At 34.5% G+C, this 22498-nt stretch overlaps 1 protein-coding gene across 1 annotated transcript in view; it reads left to right on the top strand.

Moving 5' to 3' along the window:
• Positions 1-22498, top strand: part of CCDC178 (coiled-coil domain containing 178) — a 350545-nt gene that overhangs the window by 16677 nt on the left and 311370 nt on the right. Inside the window, exons 4-6 of the mRNA XM_024757945.1 lie at positions 11272-11294; positions 17040-17122; positions 19174-19374. Coding sequence (XP_024613713.1) covers positions 11272-11294; positions 17040-17122; positions 19174-19374 — 307 coding nt within the window. The remainder of the gene's footprint in view (positions 1-11271; positions 11295-17039; positions 17123-19173; positions 19375-22498) is intronic.

The following is a 22498-nucleotide window of genomic DNA, read 5'->3' as shown; positions in this document are numbered from 1 at the left end:
CTCCTTGGTGTCCATACGTTTGTTCTCTACATCTGTGTCTCTGTTTCTACCTTGAAAACCAGTTCATCTGTAGCATTTTTCTAGATTCCGCATATATGCCTGAATATATGATGTTTGTTTTTCTCTTTCTGACTTACTTCACTCTGTATGACAGACTCTAGGTCCATCCATGTCTCTACAAAGGACCCAATTTTGTTCCTTTCTATGGCTAAATAATATTCGTTGTATATATGTACCACATCTTCTTTATCCATTCGTCTGTCGATGGGCATTTAGGTTGCTTCCATGACCTGGCTATTGTAAATAGTACTGCAGTGAACAGTGGGGTGCATGTGTCTTTTTGAATTATGGTTTTCGCTGGGTATATGCCCAGTAGTGGGATTGCTGGGTCATATGCTAGTTCTTTTTCTAGTTTTTTAAGGAACCTTCATACTGTTCTCCATAGTGGCTGTATCAGTTTACATTCCCACCAACGGTGCAAGAGGGTTCCCTGTTCTCCACACCCTCTCCAGCATTTGTTGTTTGTAGATTTTCTGATGATGCCCATTCTAACTGGTGTGAGGTGATACCTCACTGTAGTTTTGATTTGCGTTTCTCTAATAATTAGTGCTGTTGAGCAGCTTTTTATGTGCCTCTTGGCCATCTGAATGTCTTCTTTGGAGTAATGTCTATTTATGTCTTCTGCCCATTTTTTGATTGGTTGTATTTTGTTTAATACTGAGCTGCATGGAGAATGTTTTATAGTAAGAATCAACCAATTACAGCCCATGGGCCAACTTCAGCCCAAAGCCTGTATTTGTAATGCCAATGAGCTTAGAATGGTGTTAACATTTTTAAGGTTTGTAAAGAAAAACAGAAAAGAACATGTAGCCTGTTGATCTATAAAGATTAAATATTATATGCTTTTGAAAAAAAAATATTGAGCTGCATGAGCTGTTTATATATTTTGGAGATTAATCCTTTGTGTGTTGATTGATTTGCGAATATTGCCTCCCATTCTTAGGGTGTCTTTTCGTCTTGTTTATGGTTTCCTTTGCAGTGCAAAAGCATTTAAGTTTCATTAGGTCCCATTTGTTTATTTTTATTATTTTTATTTTTTTATTATTATTATTTTTTGCAGTGCGCAGGCCTCTCACTGTTGTGGCCTCTCCCGCTGTGGAGCACAGGCTCCAGACATACAGGCCCAGCGGCCATGGCTCATGGGCCCATCCACTCTGCGGCATGTGGGATCCTCCTGGACCGGGGCACGAACCCGTGTCCCCTGCATTGGCAGGTGGACTCTCAACCACTGCGCCACCAGGGAAGCCCCCCATTTGTTTATTTTTGTTTTTATTTCCATTACTCTGGGAAGTGGATCAAAAAAGATCTTGCTGTCATTTATGTCAAAGAGTGTTCTTCCTATGTTTTCCACTAAGAGTTTTATAGTGTCCAGTCTTACATTTAGGTCTCTAATCCATTTTGAGTTTATTTTTGTGTATGGTGTTAGGGAGTGTTCTAATTTCATTCTTTTAAATGTAGCTGTTCAGTTTTCCAAGCACCACTTATTGAACAGGTTGTCTTTTCTCCATTGGATATTCTTGCCTCCTTTGTCATAGATAAAGTGACCATAGGTGCGTGGGTTTACCTCTGAGCTTTCTATCCTGTTCCATTGATCTGTGTTTCTGTTTTTGTGCCAGTACCATAGTGTCTTGATTACCGTAGCTTTGTAGTATAGTCTGAAGTTGGGGAGCATGATTCCTCCAGCTCCATTTTTCTTTTTCAAGATTGCTTTGGCTATTCGTAATCTTCTATGTTTTCATACAAATTGTAATATTTTTTGTTCTAATTCTGTGAGAATACCATTGGTAATTTGATAGGGATTGCTTTGAATCTGTAGATTGCTTTGGGTAGTCTAGTCATTTTCACAATGTTGATTCTTCCAATCCAAGAGCGTGGTATATTGCTCCATCAGTTTCATCTTTAATTTCTTTTATCAGTGTCTTCTAGCTTTCTGCATACAGGTCTTTTGTCTCCTTAGGAAGGTTTATTCCTAGGTACTTTAATCTTTTTGTTGCAATGGTAAATGGGAGTGTTTCCTTAATTTCTCTTTCAGATTTTTCATCGTTAGTGTATAGGAATGCAAGAGATTTCTGTGCATTAATTTGGTATCCTGCTACTTTGCCAAATTCATTGATTAGCTCTAGTACTTTTCTGGTATCATATTTAGGATTCTCTATGTATAGGATCATGTCATCTGCAAACAGTGACAGATTTACTTCTTCTTTTCTGATTTGTATTCCTTTTATTTCTTTTTCTTCTCTGACTGCCATGGCTAGGACTTCCAAAGCTATTTTGAATAATAGTGGCGAGAGTGGGCATCTTTGTATTGTTCCTGATCTTAGAGGAAATGCTTTCAGTATTTCACCATTGAGAATGATATTGGCTTTGGGTTTGTCATATATGGACTTTATTATGTTGAGGTAGGTTCCCTCTATGCCCACTTTCTGGAGAGTTTTTATCATAACTGGGTGTTGAATTTTGTCAAAAGCTATTTCTGCATCTATTGAGATGATCTTATGGTTTTTATTCTTCAGTTTGTTAATAAGTTGTATCACATTGATTGATTTGTGTATATTGAAAAATCCTTGCATTCCTGGGATAAATCCCACTTGATCATGGTCTGTGATCCTTTTAATGTATTGTTGCATTCTGTTTGCTGGTATTTTGTTGAGGATTTTTGCCTCTATATTCATCAAAGATATTGGTCTGTAATTTTCTTTTTTTGTAGTATCTTTGTCTGGTTTTGGTATCAGGGTGTTGGTGGCCTCGTAGAATGAGTTTGAGAGTGTTCCTTCCTCTGCAATTTTTTGGAAGAGTTTGAGAAGGATTGGTGTTAGCTCTTCTCTAAATGTTTGATAGAATTCACCTGTGAAGCCATCTGGTCCTGGACTTTTGTTTGTTGGAAGATTTTTAATTACAGTTTCAATTTCATTACCTGTGATTGTTCTGTTCATATTTTCTAATTCTTCCTGGTTCAGTCTTGGTAGGTTATAATTTTCTAAGAATTTGTCCATTTCTCCCAGGTCGTCCATTTTATTGGCATAGAGTTGCTTGTAGTAGTCTCTTATGATGCTGTGTATTTCTGCAGTGTCCGTTGGAACTTCTCCTTTTTCATTTCTAATTTTATTGATTTGATTCCTCTCCCTCATTTTCTTGATAAGTCTGGCTAAAGGTTTATCAATTTTGTTTATCTTCCCAAAGAACCGGCTTTTAGCTTTATTTATCTTTCTTACTGTTTTCTTTGTTTCTGTTTCATTTATTTCTGCTCTGATTTTTATGATCTCTTTCCTTCTAGTAGCTTTGGATCTTGTTTGTTTTTCTTTCTCTGGTTCTTTTAAATATAAGGTTAAATTGTTTATTTGAGATTTTTTTTGATTCTTGAGGTAGGATTGTATTGCTTTAAACCTCACTCTTAGAACTGCTTTTGCTGCATCCCATAGGTTTTGGGTCGCTGTGTTTTCATTGTCATTTGTTTCTAGGTATTTTTCAATTTCCTCTTTGATTTCTTCAGTGATCTCTTGATTATTTACCAATGTATTATTTAGCCTCCATGTGTTTGTGCTTTTTACACTTCTTTTCCCTTGTAATTTATTTCTAATCTCATATCATTGTTGTTGGAAAAGATGCTTGATATGATTTCAGTTTCCTTCAATTTACCGAGGCTTGATTTGTGACCTAAGATGAGATCTATCCTGGAGAATGGTCCATGTACACTTGAGAAGAAAGTGTAATCTGCTGTTTTCGGATGGAATTTCCTATAAATATCAATTAAATCTATCTAGTCTATTGTGTCATTTAAAGCTTATGTTTCCTTATTAATTTTAAGTCTGGATGATCTGTCCATTGGTGTAAGTGAGGTGCTAAAGTCCCCCACTATTATTGTGTTACTGTCAATTTCCTCTTCTACAGCTGTTAACATTTGCCTTATGTATTGAGGTGCTTCTATGTTGGGTGCATATATATTTATAATTCTTATATCTTCTTGGATTGATCCTTTGATCAATATGCAGTGTCCTTCCTTGTCTCCTGTACCGTTCTTTATTTTAAAGTCTATGTTATCTAATATGAGTATTTCTACTCCAGCTTTCTTTTGATGTCCATTTGCATGGAATATCTTTTTACATCCCCTCTTTTGCAGTCTGTATGTGTCCCTAGGTTTGAAGTGGGTCTTTTGTCAACAGCATATATATGGGTGTTGTTTTTGTATCCATTCAGCAAGCCTGTGTCTCTTGGTTGGGGCATTTAATCCAATCCCATTTAAGATAATTATGGATATGTATGTTCCTATTACCAATTTCTTAATTGTTTGGGGGTTGTTTTTGTATCCATTCAGCAAGCCTGTGTCTCTTGGTTGGGGCATTTAATCCAATCCCATTTAAGGTAATTATGGATATGTATGTTCCTATTACCAATTTCTTAATTGTTTGGGGTTTGTTTTTGTAGGTCCTTTTCTTCTCTTGTTTTTCCCACCTAGAGAAGTTCCTTCAGCATTTGTTGTATAGCCAGTTTGGTTAGCCACTCCATGGCATGTGAGATCTTCCTGGACTGGGGCATGAACCCGCGCCCCCTGCATCGGCAGGCAGACTCTCAACCACTGCGCCACCAGGGAAGCCCCATTTCTTTTCCTTCTTTTTTCTTTATCCTGTTCCGTGGCAGTGAATTCCACCATTTTGTCTTCCAGGTTACTTACCTGTTCTTCTACCTCAGTTATTCTGCTATTGATTCCTTCTAGTGTATTTTTCATTTTACTGTATTGTTCATTTTACTGTATTGTTACTGTATTGTTCATCTCTGTTTGTTTGTTCTTTAATTCGTCTAGGTGTTTGTTTCTGGTGGTGGGTAGAGCTGGTTGTTGCTCTGTTGGGCAGAGCTCGGTAAAACTTTAATCTGCTTGTCCTCTGATGGGTGGGGCTGAGTTCCCTCCTTGCAACCCAGCACTGGAGCCTACCAGGCTCTTTGGTGGGGTTAATGGTGGACCCTGGGAGGGCTCATGCCAAGGAGTACTTTCCAGAACTTCTGCTGTCAGTGTCCTTGTCCCTGCGGTGAGCCACATGCCCCCCGTTTCTGCAGGAGACCCTCCAACACTAGCAGGTTCCCAACACTGGAGCCTACCTGGGCTCTTTGGTGGGGCTAATGGTGGACTCTGGGAGGGCTCACGCCAAGGAGTACTTTCCAGAACTTCTGCTGTCAGTGTCCTTGTCCCTGCGGTGAGCCACATGCCCCCCGTTTCTGCAGGAGACCCTCCAACACTAGCAGGTGGGTCTGGTTCAGTCTCCTATGGGGTCACTGCTCCTTCCCCCTGGGTCCTGATGTGCACACTGTTTTGTGTGTGTCCTCCAAGAGTGGAGTCTCTGTTTCTCCCAGTCCTGTTGAAGTCTTGCAATCAAATCCCGCTAGCCTTCAGTGTCTGATTCTCTGGGAATTCCTCCTCTCGTTGCTGGACCCCCAGGTTGGGAAGCCTGACGTGGGGCTCAGAACCTTCACTCCAGTGGGTGGACTCCTGTGGTTTACGTGTTCTCCAGTCTGTGGGTCACACACCCAGCAGTTATGGGATTTGGTTTTATTGTGAGTGCACCCCTCCTACCGTCTCAGTGTGGCTTCTCCTTTGTCTTTGGATGTGGAGTATCTTATTTGGTGAGTTCCAGTGTCTTCCTGTCGATGATTGTTCAGCAGTTAGTTGTGATTCCAGTGCTCTCGCAAGAGGGAATGAGCGCATGTCCTTCTACTCCACCATGTTGAACCAGTCTCCTACTAATTTGTTTTTATTCCACCTCTAGAATGTGTCTCAAATGCAGACAGTGCTTCCCATCCATACTGTAGGATCTTCATTCAGGCCATTCTCATTTTTGCCAGTGTTACTGTAAGAGCCCTTCACTGGTACCTCTGCTTTAGTCATTTCCTCCTCCCTTCTTTCTTCCATAAAATAGGCCATGTGCCTTCTCTTTTCTAAATGTATTGTTGCCAGTAATCTGCCTAAAACCCTCTTCTGAATGTCTCATGTCACAGTGCTTATTTCATATTCCTTGGCATGCCATAAAAGTCCTTTATAAAATAATATTTACTCTTAAGCTTCATGTCCCTTCATATACTCTATTTTAGCTTTGATTAACTCTCTTAACCCTGGACCTTAACCCATGCATCTTCTCTTATCTCTGTTTAACCCTCATTTCTTCCCACAAACTACCTTTGCCCTCCAAAGCTTTGGATAGCTGTCTTCCCTTGAATCTCATATGACATTTTACTGACCAAATTAGCACAGTGTATTTTATTTGTTTCTTCATATCTCTGTCCTATGTGATTGTAAGATCTAGGAAGTTAAAGTCTATTTATAATTCACCACTAACCATAGTACCTACTAAAACCTGGCAGATTATAGGCATTAAATACTTCTGAATGAGTGGATTCAGGAATGATTTTTTAAAAATTATGTCAGATTTTGCACATGCTTTTAAATGCATGGGAAGGATGTACTTGTTCTTAAGTTTAAAAATAATTTGGTGTGTTGTTTGATAAATATTGCCTGTGCTTTTGAGATGATTTGGACTTTTGAATAGGGTAGTTATAGGAAACCTCCCATTGACTGTGAGTTTAAAGGTATGAGTAGTCTTTTCAGATGAAAGTAGGTCACAGTTGTGGGAGATAGTATTCAGTGTTAGTACTCACATCTACAAATATTTTACAGTAAAAGGGAGATTCCCAACATGAAGTTAATTTTTTCGAGTAGAAAATATTTAGAAGGTTTTATGAATACTTTCTTTGTCTCAAGAACTTAAATAGCATCTAAATATTCAAAATATTTGGTAATAATTTCCAATAAAAATATGGAGTTGAAAAATCAGGGTCAGTTAGAATGTTACATGTATCAAGCAGGAGTTTGTGGGCAATGTGGTTTAGAGCTATAAGTAAATAAAGTATTTTATTTCACCCATAATTTGATGACTCTTAATATCATACATATTTAAAGTATGTCCAATTTGACATTTTTAGTCCCCCCCTTTTGTTTCTCTTTGCTCTTTGAAAGAGACAGAAATAGGAAATGCATAGGATTTTGTGGTTAGTTGGATAAAATTGATTATAAGTTGTAATCAATATTTCTAAATATCTCAAATATTTATGGTAATAAGTAATATTCTAAGCTTAATAATAACAGAAATTTTATTAAAAATAATTTAAAGTGACTTTGAGAGATTTCTAAGATTTGTCTAAATATTTCAGATAGGAAGCTATACATGGGAAACTCAAATTTTCCTCTGGTATTGTAGGCCTTCCCTATGTGAACCATTTAAGTATCCTGATAATTTGATTACTAGGTACCTGAAATTTTGCCTTCTACCATCAGATCAAAAACCGATTAAAATAATTTTTCTTTATTGCTTTATCACTTACCTCTACAAAAATGTTGTGAGGGTCAGGACTTCCCTGGTGATCCAGTGGTTAAGACTGCCTTCCAATGCAGGGGGTGTGGTTTTGATCCCTGGTCAGAGAGCTAAGATCCCACATGCTTCGTGGCCAAAAAACCAAAACATAAAACAGAAGCAATATTGTAACAGATTCAATAAAGACTTCAAAAAATGGACTATATTAAAAAAATCTTTAAAAATAAATGTTGCGAGGGTAAGTTTTTCATCTTAATATATTTCTCCGTACCAAATATAACTCTATTTCTAAAAATTTAGGTAGCATGTTTTTATCATTATAAAATACATCATTTTCTATATCATAGAAAATGTGCTATAAAGAGGATCAAACAGAATATTAATTAAGCATTACTCACTCAATTAAGCATTATTCACTTTAAAATTTGGGACAGTTATGTCACAGTACATTAAAATGTCTCTTAACCAATTTCCTTTCTTGTGATACTTCAGCTTCAAATGGCTTCTTAGAACTAGTATCACATAAGTTAGCCTGATTACAGGTATCTGCACTATGTAGGACTCTTGAGTTTCCATAATCAAGTGATGTCATTTTTCCCAATTATTAATTAGTTTCGCATCTATTAATATACTCATCAAATGTTCATTCTCTTCTCTGCCTGTTTATCATTTGCCATTTTCCTTCTGGTTTATTTGTAATTTCTTATTGACTTGTAGGATAAATGATTATCTTTAGTTTGTTGTGTAGGTTTTAAACATATTCTCTCATTTGACTTGTCCTTTTATGTTATCTTTTATTAAAAAAAGTTCTTAATTTTAATGTACTTAAATTTATCATTTTCCCTTTATTTTAAGTGTTTTGGAACTTGTTTAAGAAATCTTTTCACTATTTCTTACAAAATTTTTCCTTTATTTTAAAATTTTGAAGTTTTTTACTTGAGATTAATTGTTTAACAATGTGAATTTATTTTGTGTGTGAGAGAATGGAATAGGTAGGTATTTTCATTTGTAAAAATATGGAAAATTATTTTTATCAACATCAATTTTATTGCAAAATCCAGTCATTTCTTAGAAATTAGCTATATCACATCAATCATATATCAAGTTTTTATATATGAATATATTTATTTCTGGCTTCTTTGTTCCACTGGTTAATTTTATCTTTCTATTATAATACCTCATTTTACTAATTTACAATACCTCATTTTACTAATTTACATGCTTTACAATATGTTTTGATACTTGATACAGTAGTTCCCTCTTTTCTTCCTTTTTTAAGCTTTGACTATTCTAGGCACATATAAATTTTAGAATAAGCTTGTTATGTTACATGTAAACACCCACTGAGATTTCAAGCAATTGCATTCATCAGTTTTTTTCTTCTGCAGGTGAATTTAGTCTCTCCAGGGTTTTTTTTAAGATTCCATTGAGTCTCTTATACTATTGGCCCAAGAAAATTCCGGCAGTATAGCAAATATCAAAATCTGTTTAGAAGAGAGAACTGAGTAGGAGGTAATGGGGAAAATGGGCAAATTGACAAAAATTTCATGCTAAAATACTAGTTTTGTAACATATTTGTATATATAGTATTCATTTAATATATATCTGTGAGTATATAACTGTGTCTATAGATATAGATAAATATATGGATAGATCAAGTGTCACATATAAGTAGAACATCTTATCCTTTCTGCCCATTTGCATTAATTTTCTGTTATTTGTTGTTCATGTAGTTTTCCCAATTTTTTTCTTGTATTGTTATTTCTTACATATTTATAGAAATATTGATAGATATCTCTTATCTTTTGTATTAGTTGTAAATTGTTATTCTGCCTGTACTATTCTTTTAACTTATTTATGGTAGCTTTTTCATAGAGATATTAGTATGTAGACCAATCTGTTATCTGACAAATTCTGGGATTTTTGTAATGTTTTAAAAATTCTTCCTCATGTTAAGATTATTAAGATTTTTAATTATTTCTAATCCTTTCTTTTACATTAAGTTTCTTTAACCATCTGAAGTTTATTTTTTTTTATTGCATGAGGCAGATATGATACTTTTTTCTTAATTATTTCAATTATCCTAATATTATTCATTGATTGTCCATCTCCATTTTAATTTGAAATGGAAATTTTATAATAAACTAACTCATATATCGGTAATAAAATGATTACTTATTTTAGCCTATTTTATATTTAGATAATGACATTCATGCTAAATTTCATTTTTCTCTTTTTTAGTATTGTGGAGAAAAGATATATATGTCTGGAATTTATTATTATATTCAGTATAAATTTTCTTATTTTTCATACTATAATCGTTCCTCAAATATTTGGATACTCTTTTTTGTCCTTGTATCTATAAATAATGGACCAGACTGATTACTCGTTGCTAGCATAAGTTTTTGTTGTTTTTTGTTGCAGTTATTATTTGTTTGCTTTTTAGAAGCTGTCAGGGTCTGCTTACATTGAGGGTTTTATGCAGTGTATAAAAATTTTACTCAGGCTCTTTGTAAATAGGAGGTAATATGCTTAGGCAAGAAAGTTGTGGGCCTTTTCTTTTGCCTTAATAAGCTTACTTTTGAGTTTGTAGCCCCTTAGAATCTTTTCCCTCATTGATAAATCTGTTTTTATTTTTCCTCACTCACCTGTTTGGGTCCATGTAGGATTCTGCTAGTTATGTAGGCCCTGTTTTGTTTCTCTCTAGAACCATAACTTCTATTCTTAGATAGCCTCTCCATCTTAGGCAGACCTCCAATGTGGTTAGAGAGTTCTTCTCATGGCAATGACTAGAAGGTAACTTCTCAGCCATGTATTCTGGATTCTTGGGATAGAAAGCAGTAAGACTGGACTGGCCCATCTCATCACAGGCAGCCGTTTAGTTATTTACTTTGCCTATCACCTGGTTATTCTCACATACTGGGAATTTCTCGTGAGTTCCACACAGAAGCCTTTTACCTCCCCTGAAATGGTCTCCACTTGTCTCTTCTGAGTTATACTTTTCTGTCCTCTGTTTTGACTATCAGTCTCATCTGATTACTCTGTTTCTGGGAATTATTCTCAAATATACGTTCCAATGATTTTATTGACATACCTATATATTTTTTCCAAGAAATTTTGGTATGATATGGGAATTGGGGAAAAGTAATCATGTATCTTCAATTTAAATTCTTGAATTGGAGATTGTCTATGAAACGCACAACATTCTGACTGTATACTCCTTGTGTTTTTGTTAATTTGTGCCCCTTAGAGCCCAAGGTAGTGTTAGAAAATATCTGTAGAACACGACTCCTACCAAGGAGTTTATAGTCCAGAAGAGGGATATTACTGAAAAACTAAATATTTGTGAAATTACATGTAATTATGTGTTTCCAATTTTTGGTAATATATTAAATATCATGCACTTACAATTCTGTGGAAAGTCTTTTAGGAGTAAATGGCATTTGAAGTGACCCTTGATGTAAAGGTAAAATTTAGAAACAGATAAAAGATGAGAACAATTAGGTGGGAGTAATAATAAAAGGACTAGCTAAGGTAAGTATATAGCTGTTGTGGAAACAACAGAGTATAATTTGACAAAAATATAATGGGGAATGTGAAGTAGAGTATTTGTAATTTTGTCAGTGAGTTTAGGTGTGAGTTAAATTTACTATCTTTTTTTTGAATTTTATTTAATTTATTTTTTTATACAGCAGGTTCTTATTAGTTGGGAGGTGGTGGTATGATGAATTGGGAGATTGGGATTGACATATGTACACTAATATGTATAAAATGGATAACTAATAAGAACCTGCTGTACTATTGTTTTTAAGATGTTAAAAATTTGATTTTTTATTGAGATCTTTTATTTTGACAGTTTGAAACGTCTTTGGAAGAATGGTAAGAACCTTTTGTGCTTCTTTTATATTTTTTATGTTCAAATTTTGATGATTGATCTGCTGTAGATGAGTTTATTTCAAAAGAAAAGGGAAATTGAAAGCAAAATTTTTATATTAGACATTAAAACTTATTTTTAAAAATATAAGAATTAGGATGTTTCTGGAAATGGCAGAATAGGGATTTCCAGGGCTCTGTCCTACCACAAAAACAACTGTAAAGTTGGCAAAACTTGATGAGAATCAACTTCTGCAGAAATGCAGGATCTAGTCCAAAACTTACAACAACAAGGGAAAACATTAAGGAAGAAAGAGTTACTACATTGCATGAAAGAAGGACTGTGGCTAAATTGCCCACTTGCCATCCTCCAGCCCTCAGATCAGTGGTGGCCATGAAGCAAATAGCATGACTTGTGGTGAAGATTGCTAGTGCCAGAAGGAACAGTATGGACCTTATTCTCAAAGAATTATGGTTCAGTGTTTTGATAAGTCTGATGACTGCCTGAAGGACCAGCACAAAGGATTGTCTTTGTTTTTTCCTGACTAAGAGCAATCACAGAGCTAGAACCGCTTCCAGGCAGTGTTTGCTGAAAGTATTTGAAGTCATATATTTGCCAGCAATGTCTGAGGCTGTGGGTTGGTCAGGACAAGCATTGAAAAGATCAAAATGCCTGGGAATAAAGAGTTTGGGAAAAGAGATACATTGGGGAATAGGGTTTTTCAATGCTCTCATATATACTACAGAATTAAAAAGTGCACACATATGAACAGTGTTGGACACATGCTCAGGAAGGACCAAGAAAACTTAATCTTTTACCTCTGGCTAGCCTTTAGTGTCTGCACAGGTAAGAACTGAAGGTAGAAGCAGAGTTGTAAGCAGCCTGGATAAACATTAAAGGAGTACTCCAACTCCGAGCCAGTCTGCTAAGATTGGGAGTGTATATTTTTCCTTTTTTCCTTTTTGTTTTTTTGGGCCCCAGGTATTTAAGGTAACTTGGACAAAACTCAAGTTCACCAGTAAGCTAATGAAACACTTCAATGGCCACAAATGGAAAAGAATACAGATATTACAGTAAGTGTTTAGAAGAATCACTAAGCAAATAAAAACCCACCACAAACAACAAAAATAAACCCAGTAGAGGGAGGGTAATTTTATATCCATATCACATTAAAATACTCAAAATTTCCAGGTTTTTACAGAAATTATGAGGCAGGGAAAGAATAAAAGAAAATTTGCCCCATTAACAAGGGAAAAAAAAATGAAAGAAACTGGCTCTGAGGAAGCCTAGACATTGTGCTTATTGGACAAAGACTTTAAGTCAACTGTCTCAAGTATCCTCAAAGAGATAAAGTAAACTATGGACAAAAAACCCCAACAAAACCGGGAGAGTAATGTCTCAACAAATATAGAATATCAATAAAGAAATAGAAATTATGAGAAAGAATCAAATAAGACATTCTGGAGCTAAAAGGTACAATAACTGAAATGAAAAATTAGAGATGTTCCTCAACAGATTTGAGTAGGAAGAAGAGAGAATCACTGAATTTGAATATAGTTCAACTGAGATTATTCAGGCTGAGAAACAGAAAGGCAAAACAATGAAGAAAAATGAACAGAGCTTGTTAGACCAAGGGACACCATCAAGAATACAAACATACACATAATGGCAGTCCAAGAGTGACAGGGGAGAGAAAAAGGGCGTGAAAGAATATGTAAAGAAACATTGGTTAAAAACTCCCCAAGTTTGATGGAAGAAATGAATCTGTACTTCCATTAAATTCAGTGAACTCCAAGCAGGTTAAACTCAGAGATCCACAGTAAGACATATCGTAGTAAAATTGTTGAAAGCCTGGGACAAAGGTAGTATCTTGAAAGCAGCAAGAGAGAAGTTACTCATCATGTACAAGGGATTTTCAATAAAATTATAAGTCATTTTCTCATCAGAAATTATGGAGGACAGAAGGCAGTGGATTGACATATGTAAAATGCTGGAAGAAAACAACTTGTCAGACAAAAACTCTGAATCCTGCATAAGTGTCCTTCAGAAATAAAGGATAAATTAATATATTCCCAGATAAACAAAAACTGAGGGGCTCCACACATTATCAGAGCTGTTCTATCAGAAATCCTATAGGTAGTCCCTTCAGGCAGAAGTGAAAGGACACTAGACAGTAACTTGCAGCCATATGAAGGAATACCAAAAGTAAAGGTAGCTATAATGATAAATACAAAAATTAGTATAATTGCATTTTTATTTATCTATTTTGTTTTTCTAATTAAAATTAAATAGATAAAACAATAATTGTAAATCTATATTAATGGGTACACAATGTATAAATGTCTGGCTTGTGAAAATGACAACGTAAGGAAGAAACAGATCTGTAAAGGAACAGAATTTTTAATGCTGTTGAAAATACGTTGATTTTAATTCAAACTTAATTTTTGTGAAGTTAAGATGTTAGTTGTAACATCTAATCTCCAAGGAACCACTAAGAAAAACTCTAATAAAACAAATAAAAAACACAGAAATCCAATAGAGGGAAGCTAAAACAATAAAATCAACTAACCACAAAAGAAGGGAGTTATGGAGAAATTAAAGAATAAAAAGATAATATAGAAAACAAATAGCAGAATGCCAGAAGTAAGTCCTTTCTTATCAGTAATTACTTTTCATGAAAATGGATTAAACTCTCATATCAAAAGGTAGAGAGTGGTGGAATGGATAAGAATACATTCTCCAACTACATGTTGTTTATAAGAGACTCATTTGATGTCCAAAGACACAAGTAGGTTGAAAATGAAAGGATGAAAAATATATTCCAGGAAAATGGTAAACAGAAGAGAGCTTGAGTGGCTATACTAATATAACACAAAATAGACTTTAAATCGAAACATATTCAAGAGACAAAGAATACCACCATCAAGAAGACATAAAAATTATAAACCTATACATACCTAAAAGCATAACCTCAAAAGCATGCAATAAACTGACAGAAGTGAAAGAAGTAGACAATTCTATAATAAGTTTGAGAATTCAGTACCCCCACTTTCAATAATGGATAAAAGAACCGAAAAGATCAATAAGGAATTAGACTTGCACACCCCTAAAACCATCTAGGCCTAACTGACTTATATAGTACCCTCCACGCAGCAACAGTAGAAATCACATTTTTTTCACATTCATATTGAACATTATTCAGGATAGACTGAACATTTTTTTCACATTCACATTGAACATTATTCAGGATAGACTGTACAAAAATCTCAAAAATTTAAAAAGATTAAATTCATACAAAGTACCTTCTCTGACCCAATTCAATGAAACTAGAAATCAATAACAGAAGGAAACCTGGAAAATTCAGATATGTGTATCAATTAGACAGCATGCTCTAAAAAACTCAGTGAGTCAATTTGTAATCACAGGAGATATTAGAAAATAAGTTGAGGTGAATGAAAATGAAAACACGCGGTACCAAAACTTATGAGATGAAGTAAAAGAAGTTCCCAGAGGGAAATGGATAGCCATAAATGATTACATTAAAAAGAAGATTCCAAATCCAATAACCTAACTCTATAGCTTACAGAACTAGAAAAGAATGAGTGTGCTAAAACTAGCAAAAGAAAGGAAATAATAAGGACTAGAACACAGATAAATGAAATACAAGTAAAAAGAAACCAATAAATAGTATAAATGAAAACAAAAGTTGTTTCTTTGAGAAGATCAAACAAATTAACAGACCTTTAGACTGACAAAAAAAGAGAAGACTTGAATTAAAAAATTCATTAAAAAATTGGGGACATTACTATAGATCTTGCATGAATAAAGATTATAAGATAATACAATGAACAGTTGATAATACTATGAACAACAAATTAGATAGCCAAGATGAAATAAACTCATTCTTTAGAAAAAAACTATCAAAGCTGACTCAGGAAGAAGTAGAAAATCTGAACAGGTCTGTAATGAGTAAAGAGATTGAATCAGTAAAATCACCCAACCAAAAAAAAGTCCAGGACCAGATGGCTTCACTGGTGAATTCTACTAAACGTTGAAAGAAGAATCAATAGCAATGCTTCTCAAACTCTTTCAAAAAATAGAAGAGGGGGCTTCCCTGGTGGTGCAGTGGTTGGGAGTCCGCCTGCCGATGCAGGGGACGCAGGTTCGTGCCCGGGTCCGGGAAGATCCCGCATGCCACAGAGCGGCTGGGCCCGTGAGCCATGGCCGCTGAGCCTGTGCGTCCGGAGCCTGTGCTCCGCAACGGGAGAGGCCACAACAGTGAGAGGCCCGCGTACCAAAAAAAAAAAAAAAAAAATAGAAGAGAAGGAAAAACTTTGTAACCCATTCTATGAGGTCAGCAGTACCCTGATACTAAAGCCAGATAAAGACATCACAAGAAAAGGAAATGTAGACCAACCACTTTGAATATAGATGCAAAAATTCTCAACAAAATATCAGCAACATGAATCTAGCAACATATTAATAGAATTATATATCATGACCAAGTAAGATTTATCCCAGGAATGTGAGAGTGGTTCAGAATACCAAAACCAATCAATGTAATGTATCACAGTAATAAAAGGAGGTGGGGGGAACTCGTGTGAACATCTCAATTGATGTGGAAAGCCTGTGGCAAAATCCAACACCTTTTCATAATGAAAACACTCAAAAACTAGAATGGGAAGTGAATTTCCAAAACATGGTAAAGGACATTTATGAGAAACTCTTGACTGACATTACACTTAATGGTGTAGACAGAAAGTTTCCAACCTAAGATCAGGAATAAGACAAGGATGCCCATATCTTGCCACTTCTGTTGAACATTGGAACTCTCGTGCAGTGCTGGTGGGAATGTAAAATGGTTCAGCTACTATGAAAAACAGTTTGGTGGTTCCTCAAAAAGTTAAATCTAGAATTACCATATGACCCAGTAATTTCACTCTGATGTTTATGCACAAAAGATTTTAAAACAGGTGTTCAAAAAAAAACTTATATACAAATATTTGTATCATTAGTATTTACAATAGCCAAAAGGTAGAAACAACCTGAAATCCTTCAGTGGGCTCACAGATAAATGAAGAGTGGTATATCTGTACAGTGGAATATTATTCAACCATAAAAAGTAATGAGGTTCTGATACATGCTACAACATGGATAAAATGAAACTTCCTGAAATGTACTTCTTCTTCAGTACAGTGAAAACTAGTCTAGAATTCAAGAATTGGACCAGAAGAATACTGATAATGAGAAATATTTCATTATTGAATATATAGAGCTTTAGGTAGAAAGATTCTTTAGAAAAAATACATTTTAATTTGGACATTTTTCTAAAACCTTAATAACATCAAATATGAATAGTTTTACTCCTTGCATTTTATATTGTCTCCCCAGAAACTGCTAAACTGAAATTAGAGAAATAACTCTCAAATTATTTTCAGTAAACATTTTTTTTGATAGCAGCACTCTCTAGAAAAGACTGTCATTAAAACAGTATTGGTTTACTATCCCCTCAAAAAATTTCAAATCATTTGAAACAAATTTTAAATTTCTCTTAATTTACCATGAAGTATAAAACCCATTTCCTATTAGAATTTTGCTATGTTCATCTCTTATATAGTACCATTAATATGTATAGTAAGTTTCACCACAAATATTTAAAATTCAATATTAAAACATCACCTAAAATTTGTTATACTAACTTTAAGTACAACCTTCCTTTATTAATTGATTGCTTCTTTCCCGTCATGAAGGAACAGAACTTCTTTCACAAAAGAGCTGAAAGATCTGAGCGTTGCTACACCAGTGAAAGAGGTCATACCAGAAGAATTGAGAGGTAAAGTTGTACCTCATACTAGAAAAGTATAATTATATTTAAAAGCTCATTGGCTTTTCATTTATACATTTCTCATTTTCACAAGAATCATGTATAAGAGTTTTGTAATCCTTATGAGTGACTAATAGAGGAAAGAGTCTCTATTGTTTGATTAAATATTTATTCAACAAATATTTATTCATTACTGTACTGTACCATATACTGCTCTAGGTCCTGAGTATATAATTATCCCTGCCCACTTCTCAAGAATGTAACTGTAATTCAGTGCTGTCCCGTAGGACTTTCTGTGATAATAGAAGTGTTCTATATCTCACTGTCGAATAGGGTAGCTACTAGCCACATACAGCAGTTGAGCACTTAAAATATGGCTAGTGAGACTGAGAAATTTAATTTTTAAGTTTAACTTTAAGTTACATTTAAATGTAAATTAGTTACATGTGGTTCATGGCTACCATATTGGACATCACAGCTCTTCTATATATATAAATTAAGACTAATATTCTTTTCAAAATTTCCAAATGTAAATGTATAATAATTTATATACTGGTATAAAATTTGTGTTAAAATTACTTCAACATATTTGACTATATCCTTGACATTAAACACTTCCTCCTACCTTTGCCACAAAAATTTGTTGAACACCTTCCTTTAGAGAAGGATAACCAATAAACTTAGGACTTTTTAGAAGCATGAATATTTTGTCATTTACTGCTGTCATTCATAGTGAGACTCTGTTTTTACTATTTTCCATTTGTAATGAAAATGAAAACCTGATTCATTACTTCTTAATTTTTCAAATGACAGATTCTAGGAGAAAATATCAATGTATTAATGGTCACAGTAACAGTTAAATAAACTACAATTATGTTTATTATAAACATGTATATTTGACTCTAAAATACAAGACAGTATCAGGATGAGGAAGATTTGTGGTAATTACGTGTTTATGCTAATAAAAAATGTAGGTGGTTTCTCACTCCATATGAAACAGTAAAAATAATTGAGATGGTATTCTGCAAAAAAATTCAGAGAGATATTAAATAGAATGAATTGGATACACCTTAAGTTATACACAAAACTTTCCATTTTCCAATGGAAAATTAATGTCTTTATTGTCCAAAAGTAAAACAAAACAAAATAAAACAAAGATCTGTCAGCCACCTTTCTTCTTGATCCAGTTTCACTGTTTTACCTCCAGCCCCAGCTCTTTGGAGGCTTTGCCTTTTTTGACACTTTGTGTTTGTTTATGTCTTCTTGTCATGTCACATTTTGGCAAAAGCCAATGTTCACAAGTATAAATCTCACCAGAATGGGACTCATATCCATCTTTCGAACTGATCTACCTCCAGGGAGAGAGCATACTGCGTAGAACATAACAGGCTCTCTACCCATTTCTTGCATAAATAGATGAATGAATACCCATGTTAATCATTTTGTTAATATTAAACCGTATCATTCCAGAGCTGTGAACCAAGAATCACAAATATCTCTCATAAGGGAGTTAATTTATATTGTAACTGACTAAATACAATTTAGAAATGATGATGAATTTCTGGCAAGGCTAACTAGGGATGTTGTTATCTGATAAGGTAAAGAACATAAAGTGTCTTGTTTCTAGGAACCTCTGAGGATTTTCAGTATTTATCTGATAAATATTCGATAAATATTAGATAAAGCATTATGGTTTGCTTTTCTCATAGAATGGGAGGAAACACAAGCATAATTTCAAAATAAAACTCTATAATACAGCTTGTGAATAGAACATGTGTTTTTCCCTCAGAAAAAAATGTGCATGAAGGTATTGGTTGAGACTTAGCTATTCTAATTATTTTATAAAATATTTATTTCAAAATCTGTCTTCAAAGGTTATAATTAATGTTATGATTGTATTATAATAAAACTGTCTTTAAAAGGCTAATTCACTTTTCTACAGTTCTCATAGTAAATATATAAATATTAAGAAGATGGCAACACAGCTAGTACCCCTGTTCCCACCGTCCAGCTTATTGGCTGATTCATTAACCAATGTGAATACATATTTCTTTTTTAAGATGAAAAGTGTCCAGAATTAAAGCAGGAAATGGAAAGATTGCTATCAGAGGCCATCCAACTCATTAAAAGTCTAGAAACGGATCGTGCAGAAGCTGAAGAAGCTTTAAAACAACAAAAATCAAGGAAGAAAAGGATTAGCGTGCAAATTGATTCTTGGTCAATCTGGAAACGTCAAGAAATCCCGTTAGCTGTGCAGAAAGGTAATAATAAGGATTTTTCATATTGCCGTTTACTTTGTTGGAGAGGCGTGGATGATTAATTGAAGCTCTGAATTAAAAAATTACCTCTGTTTAGAGTGACCATATTATTCTGCATGCAAACCAATGCATATTTGAAAGATACTATTAATAATAATGCTGAGTTTACAGACATAAATTGGGGCTGCACTGAGCAAACCTGGACCTGCTGTCATTTGGTGTTTGTTGGAAATGCCATTGAACTTGTGGTACCCAAGGGTCATGCAAACATTTGGTACATATTTCCCATAATGACTACAATATTTCAGTCACGAGAAATTTAAAGTGATTGCCAGTTGGTGGCATCAGCCACATCTTTAAATCTCGGAAAATGAGAGAATTCTAAGTGATATTTTAGGAACATATATGCATCTTCTTTTGAGAATTCAATAGTAAATTTGCTTTGGGAACTTCTAGCAAGCAAAGAAACTTAGGATGTTTCCAAGAGTCATGCAGGTAACATGTTTAGAAAGGAAACTCTGTCTTTTAGATTACAGAATGGAGGGACTTGTGGTCAAGTATTAAATAGTCTAAAGGTGTTGGATTTTTCATTTCCAAATACTGGTTCATCAAGCATGCCAGACTACCTGATCCTACCTGAGGCTGCAAGCTTTTTATGTTATCATAGGGTAACAATTTTAATTCAGGATTCACATGCTTTAGAAATGGGTTATATTAGGGTTCCCATATAACCCATGATTTAAGCCAAGACACCTTTGAGCGAAAAAAGGATGCTATTAATTATTATTCTGGTACAATAGCCATTAATTCAAATTATGTCAGACTCCACCCATACACATACCTTTATTATAATGTTATAAATCTTCTAAAGCTGTAGTCTCCCAAGTATAGTGTACCACATTTCAGGGAGCTGCAGGAAAAGATGAGATGGTTCCTCAATTACGTTCTTTTAATAAAAGAAATTAAATGTAGGTTTAATGCCTGCTTCCACCTTTTAAAGTAATATGAAGCTCACAGCTTAAACTCTCCCTTTGTTCACTCCCTTCTGGAGCTCAGAGCTCAGGAAGCAGAAAATGGGCCCAGAGCCTAGGCTGGGACTAAATTTAATTCAACCTTTGTCTATGCTCTCTGTCACCCTTTACTAAAGAGCTAACTATATAAAAATTATGCAAAACTCAGGTAACAGTAGACCTTTTTCTACCGACATTTAAAGTAATGTATTTTATAAAATATTTGGTGTCAACAGCTGTTCATAAAAATAAATAATTCATTTGGGCTTGGAGTGAGTTTGCTCTGATTCATAAGGTTTTTGAATAGGATTTGTGATGTGCATATGCTACTAATGTAATAGCATAGGTATATAATTTATAAGTGTGTACATACATACATATATATTGGTGTTTTAGAGGCAACTGAGGCTGCAGTAGGGTCAGAATAGTCATCGGGATCCCAGTAGATTGTTGAGTGGATTCATTTTCACATCCACAGAGAGCCATCTGCCATTTTCCTAATTGTTTGAGAGGCTCTTCCTTGTCAATGGTAGTAGAAAAGTCGGGCATAGGGGAGGGATAAATTGGAAGATTGGGATTGACATATACACTACTATATATAAAACAGATAACTAATAAGGACCTACTGTATAGCACGGGGAACTCTACTCAATACCCTGTAATGGCCTATATGGGAAAAGAGTCCAAAAAAGAAGAGATATATGTATATGTATAACTGATTTCACTTTGCTGTATACCTGAAACTAACACAACATTGTAAATAAAAAATTATAAAAAAATAAAAATAAACATAAATTAACCCCCACCCCAAGAAAATGAAAGTCAATGTTGAGGGCTGATTTTCTTTAATTTTTTGCCAATCAAGTTATATGTAATCTCATATACCCTTTATAAGAGTGCTTAGATATTATAGTTTGGGGTCTATATGGAGTTCTACTTAAGGATTTACCAAAATAAAATTGAGATACATGCCTGCACATTCTAGGAGCCTAATAAATGCATTTTGAACGATGATGTATACCCTTGCCGTTGCTTATAATTTATTGTTTGAGTTGCCTTTTATTCAATGTTAGTAAAGATCTACTTAAAAATCTGAAATTTATGTTCATCTGCTTTATTTTATTTAAGTAGCTAACGTATGCAATGAAATTTAGCTTTATTATCACTGTGTGTTTCTTAAGTGCCTTCTGTTTGTAACATATTACTGAAAAGTTTATGTGCTTTCAGGAATATGCTGCAATTATATTGATATATTTAGGATATAATCTCTAAATATTTTGAATTTGTTTACAAACTCTAAATTTATTTATTTTTACAGTCTGTTTAGATTCTCGAAGTCTCTAGCATACGTGGCAGGAAAAACTTGTAATTTCCATAACAGCCTTACCATTAAGTACAATGTGTGTAAAGGTTTTGATAATTTGGGGGGGTAACTTTACGGAAATTTACTTCTTTCTAGATGTCTTGTGGTTCCTCCTCCAGATCCATCCATCCCCCTAACTACCTCACCCATGCTTGTGACTTTTGTTTTGTGGCCCATGAGGGTGATTTATAATAGACTGCATAAAAGATATATTTTGCACTCTGTCCTCCTTCTGGGTTCAGCCAATGGAAATCAGGGGCAAGAGACCATAGGAGATGATGGAGAAGAGTAAGGCTGAGGTATTGTACCTCTGACTTCCTTTCTGCTTGGTCACTGCACCCCTTTCCCAAATGACAGCCCTTGGCACTCGATATGCATCTAATAATAGAGTAAGTGCCTCTTCTTTTCCCTACCAAAAAAGATAACCAGAAATAAGTTTTTCATCATGAATTAGGTGCTGTATGAACCTATAAATTTAAAAATTGGATGTGCATAGCAATGTTTCCTTATAAAATAAGAATACATATATTATACCCAAGCAGCATCTGAAGGCACAAATAAACTAATGACTCAGATTCCCCTGGTACTCCCGTTGTTCCTGCTTCTGTAAATTCCCTGTCTTTTCCTTAACTTACATTTATGGCTCCATGTACTTCCTTATGACCATCTAATGGGAGAGAAAAACAATCACAGCCCTGGTTTATGAAAGGTTTGAATGGTACGTTGATATAATTTGGGGAGCTACTGTATTACA

The sequence above is a fragment of the Neophocaena asiaeorientalis genome, unplaced genomic scaffold (genome assembly GCF_003031525.2).
Source record: "Neophocaena asiaeorientalis asiaeorientalis breed wild unplaced genomic scaffold, Neophocaena_asiaeorientalis_V1.1 scaffold126, whole genome shotgun sequence".
In the NCBI taxonomy this organism is placed as follows: Eukaryota; Metazoa; Chordata; class Mammalia; order Artiodactyla; family Phocoenidae; genus Neophocaena; species Neophocaena asiaeorientalis.
The sequence above is the reverse complement of the archived record's forward strand: the minus strand, read 5'-3'. Positions and strand labels throughout refer to the sequence as shown.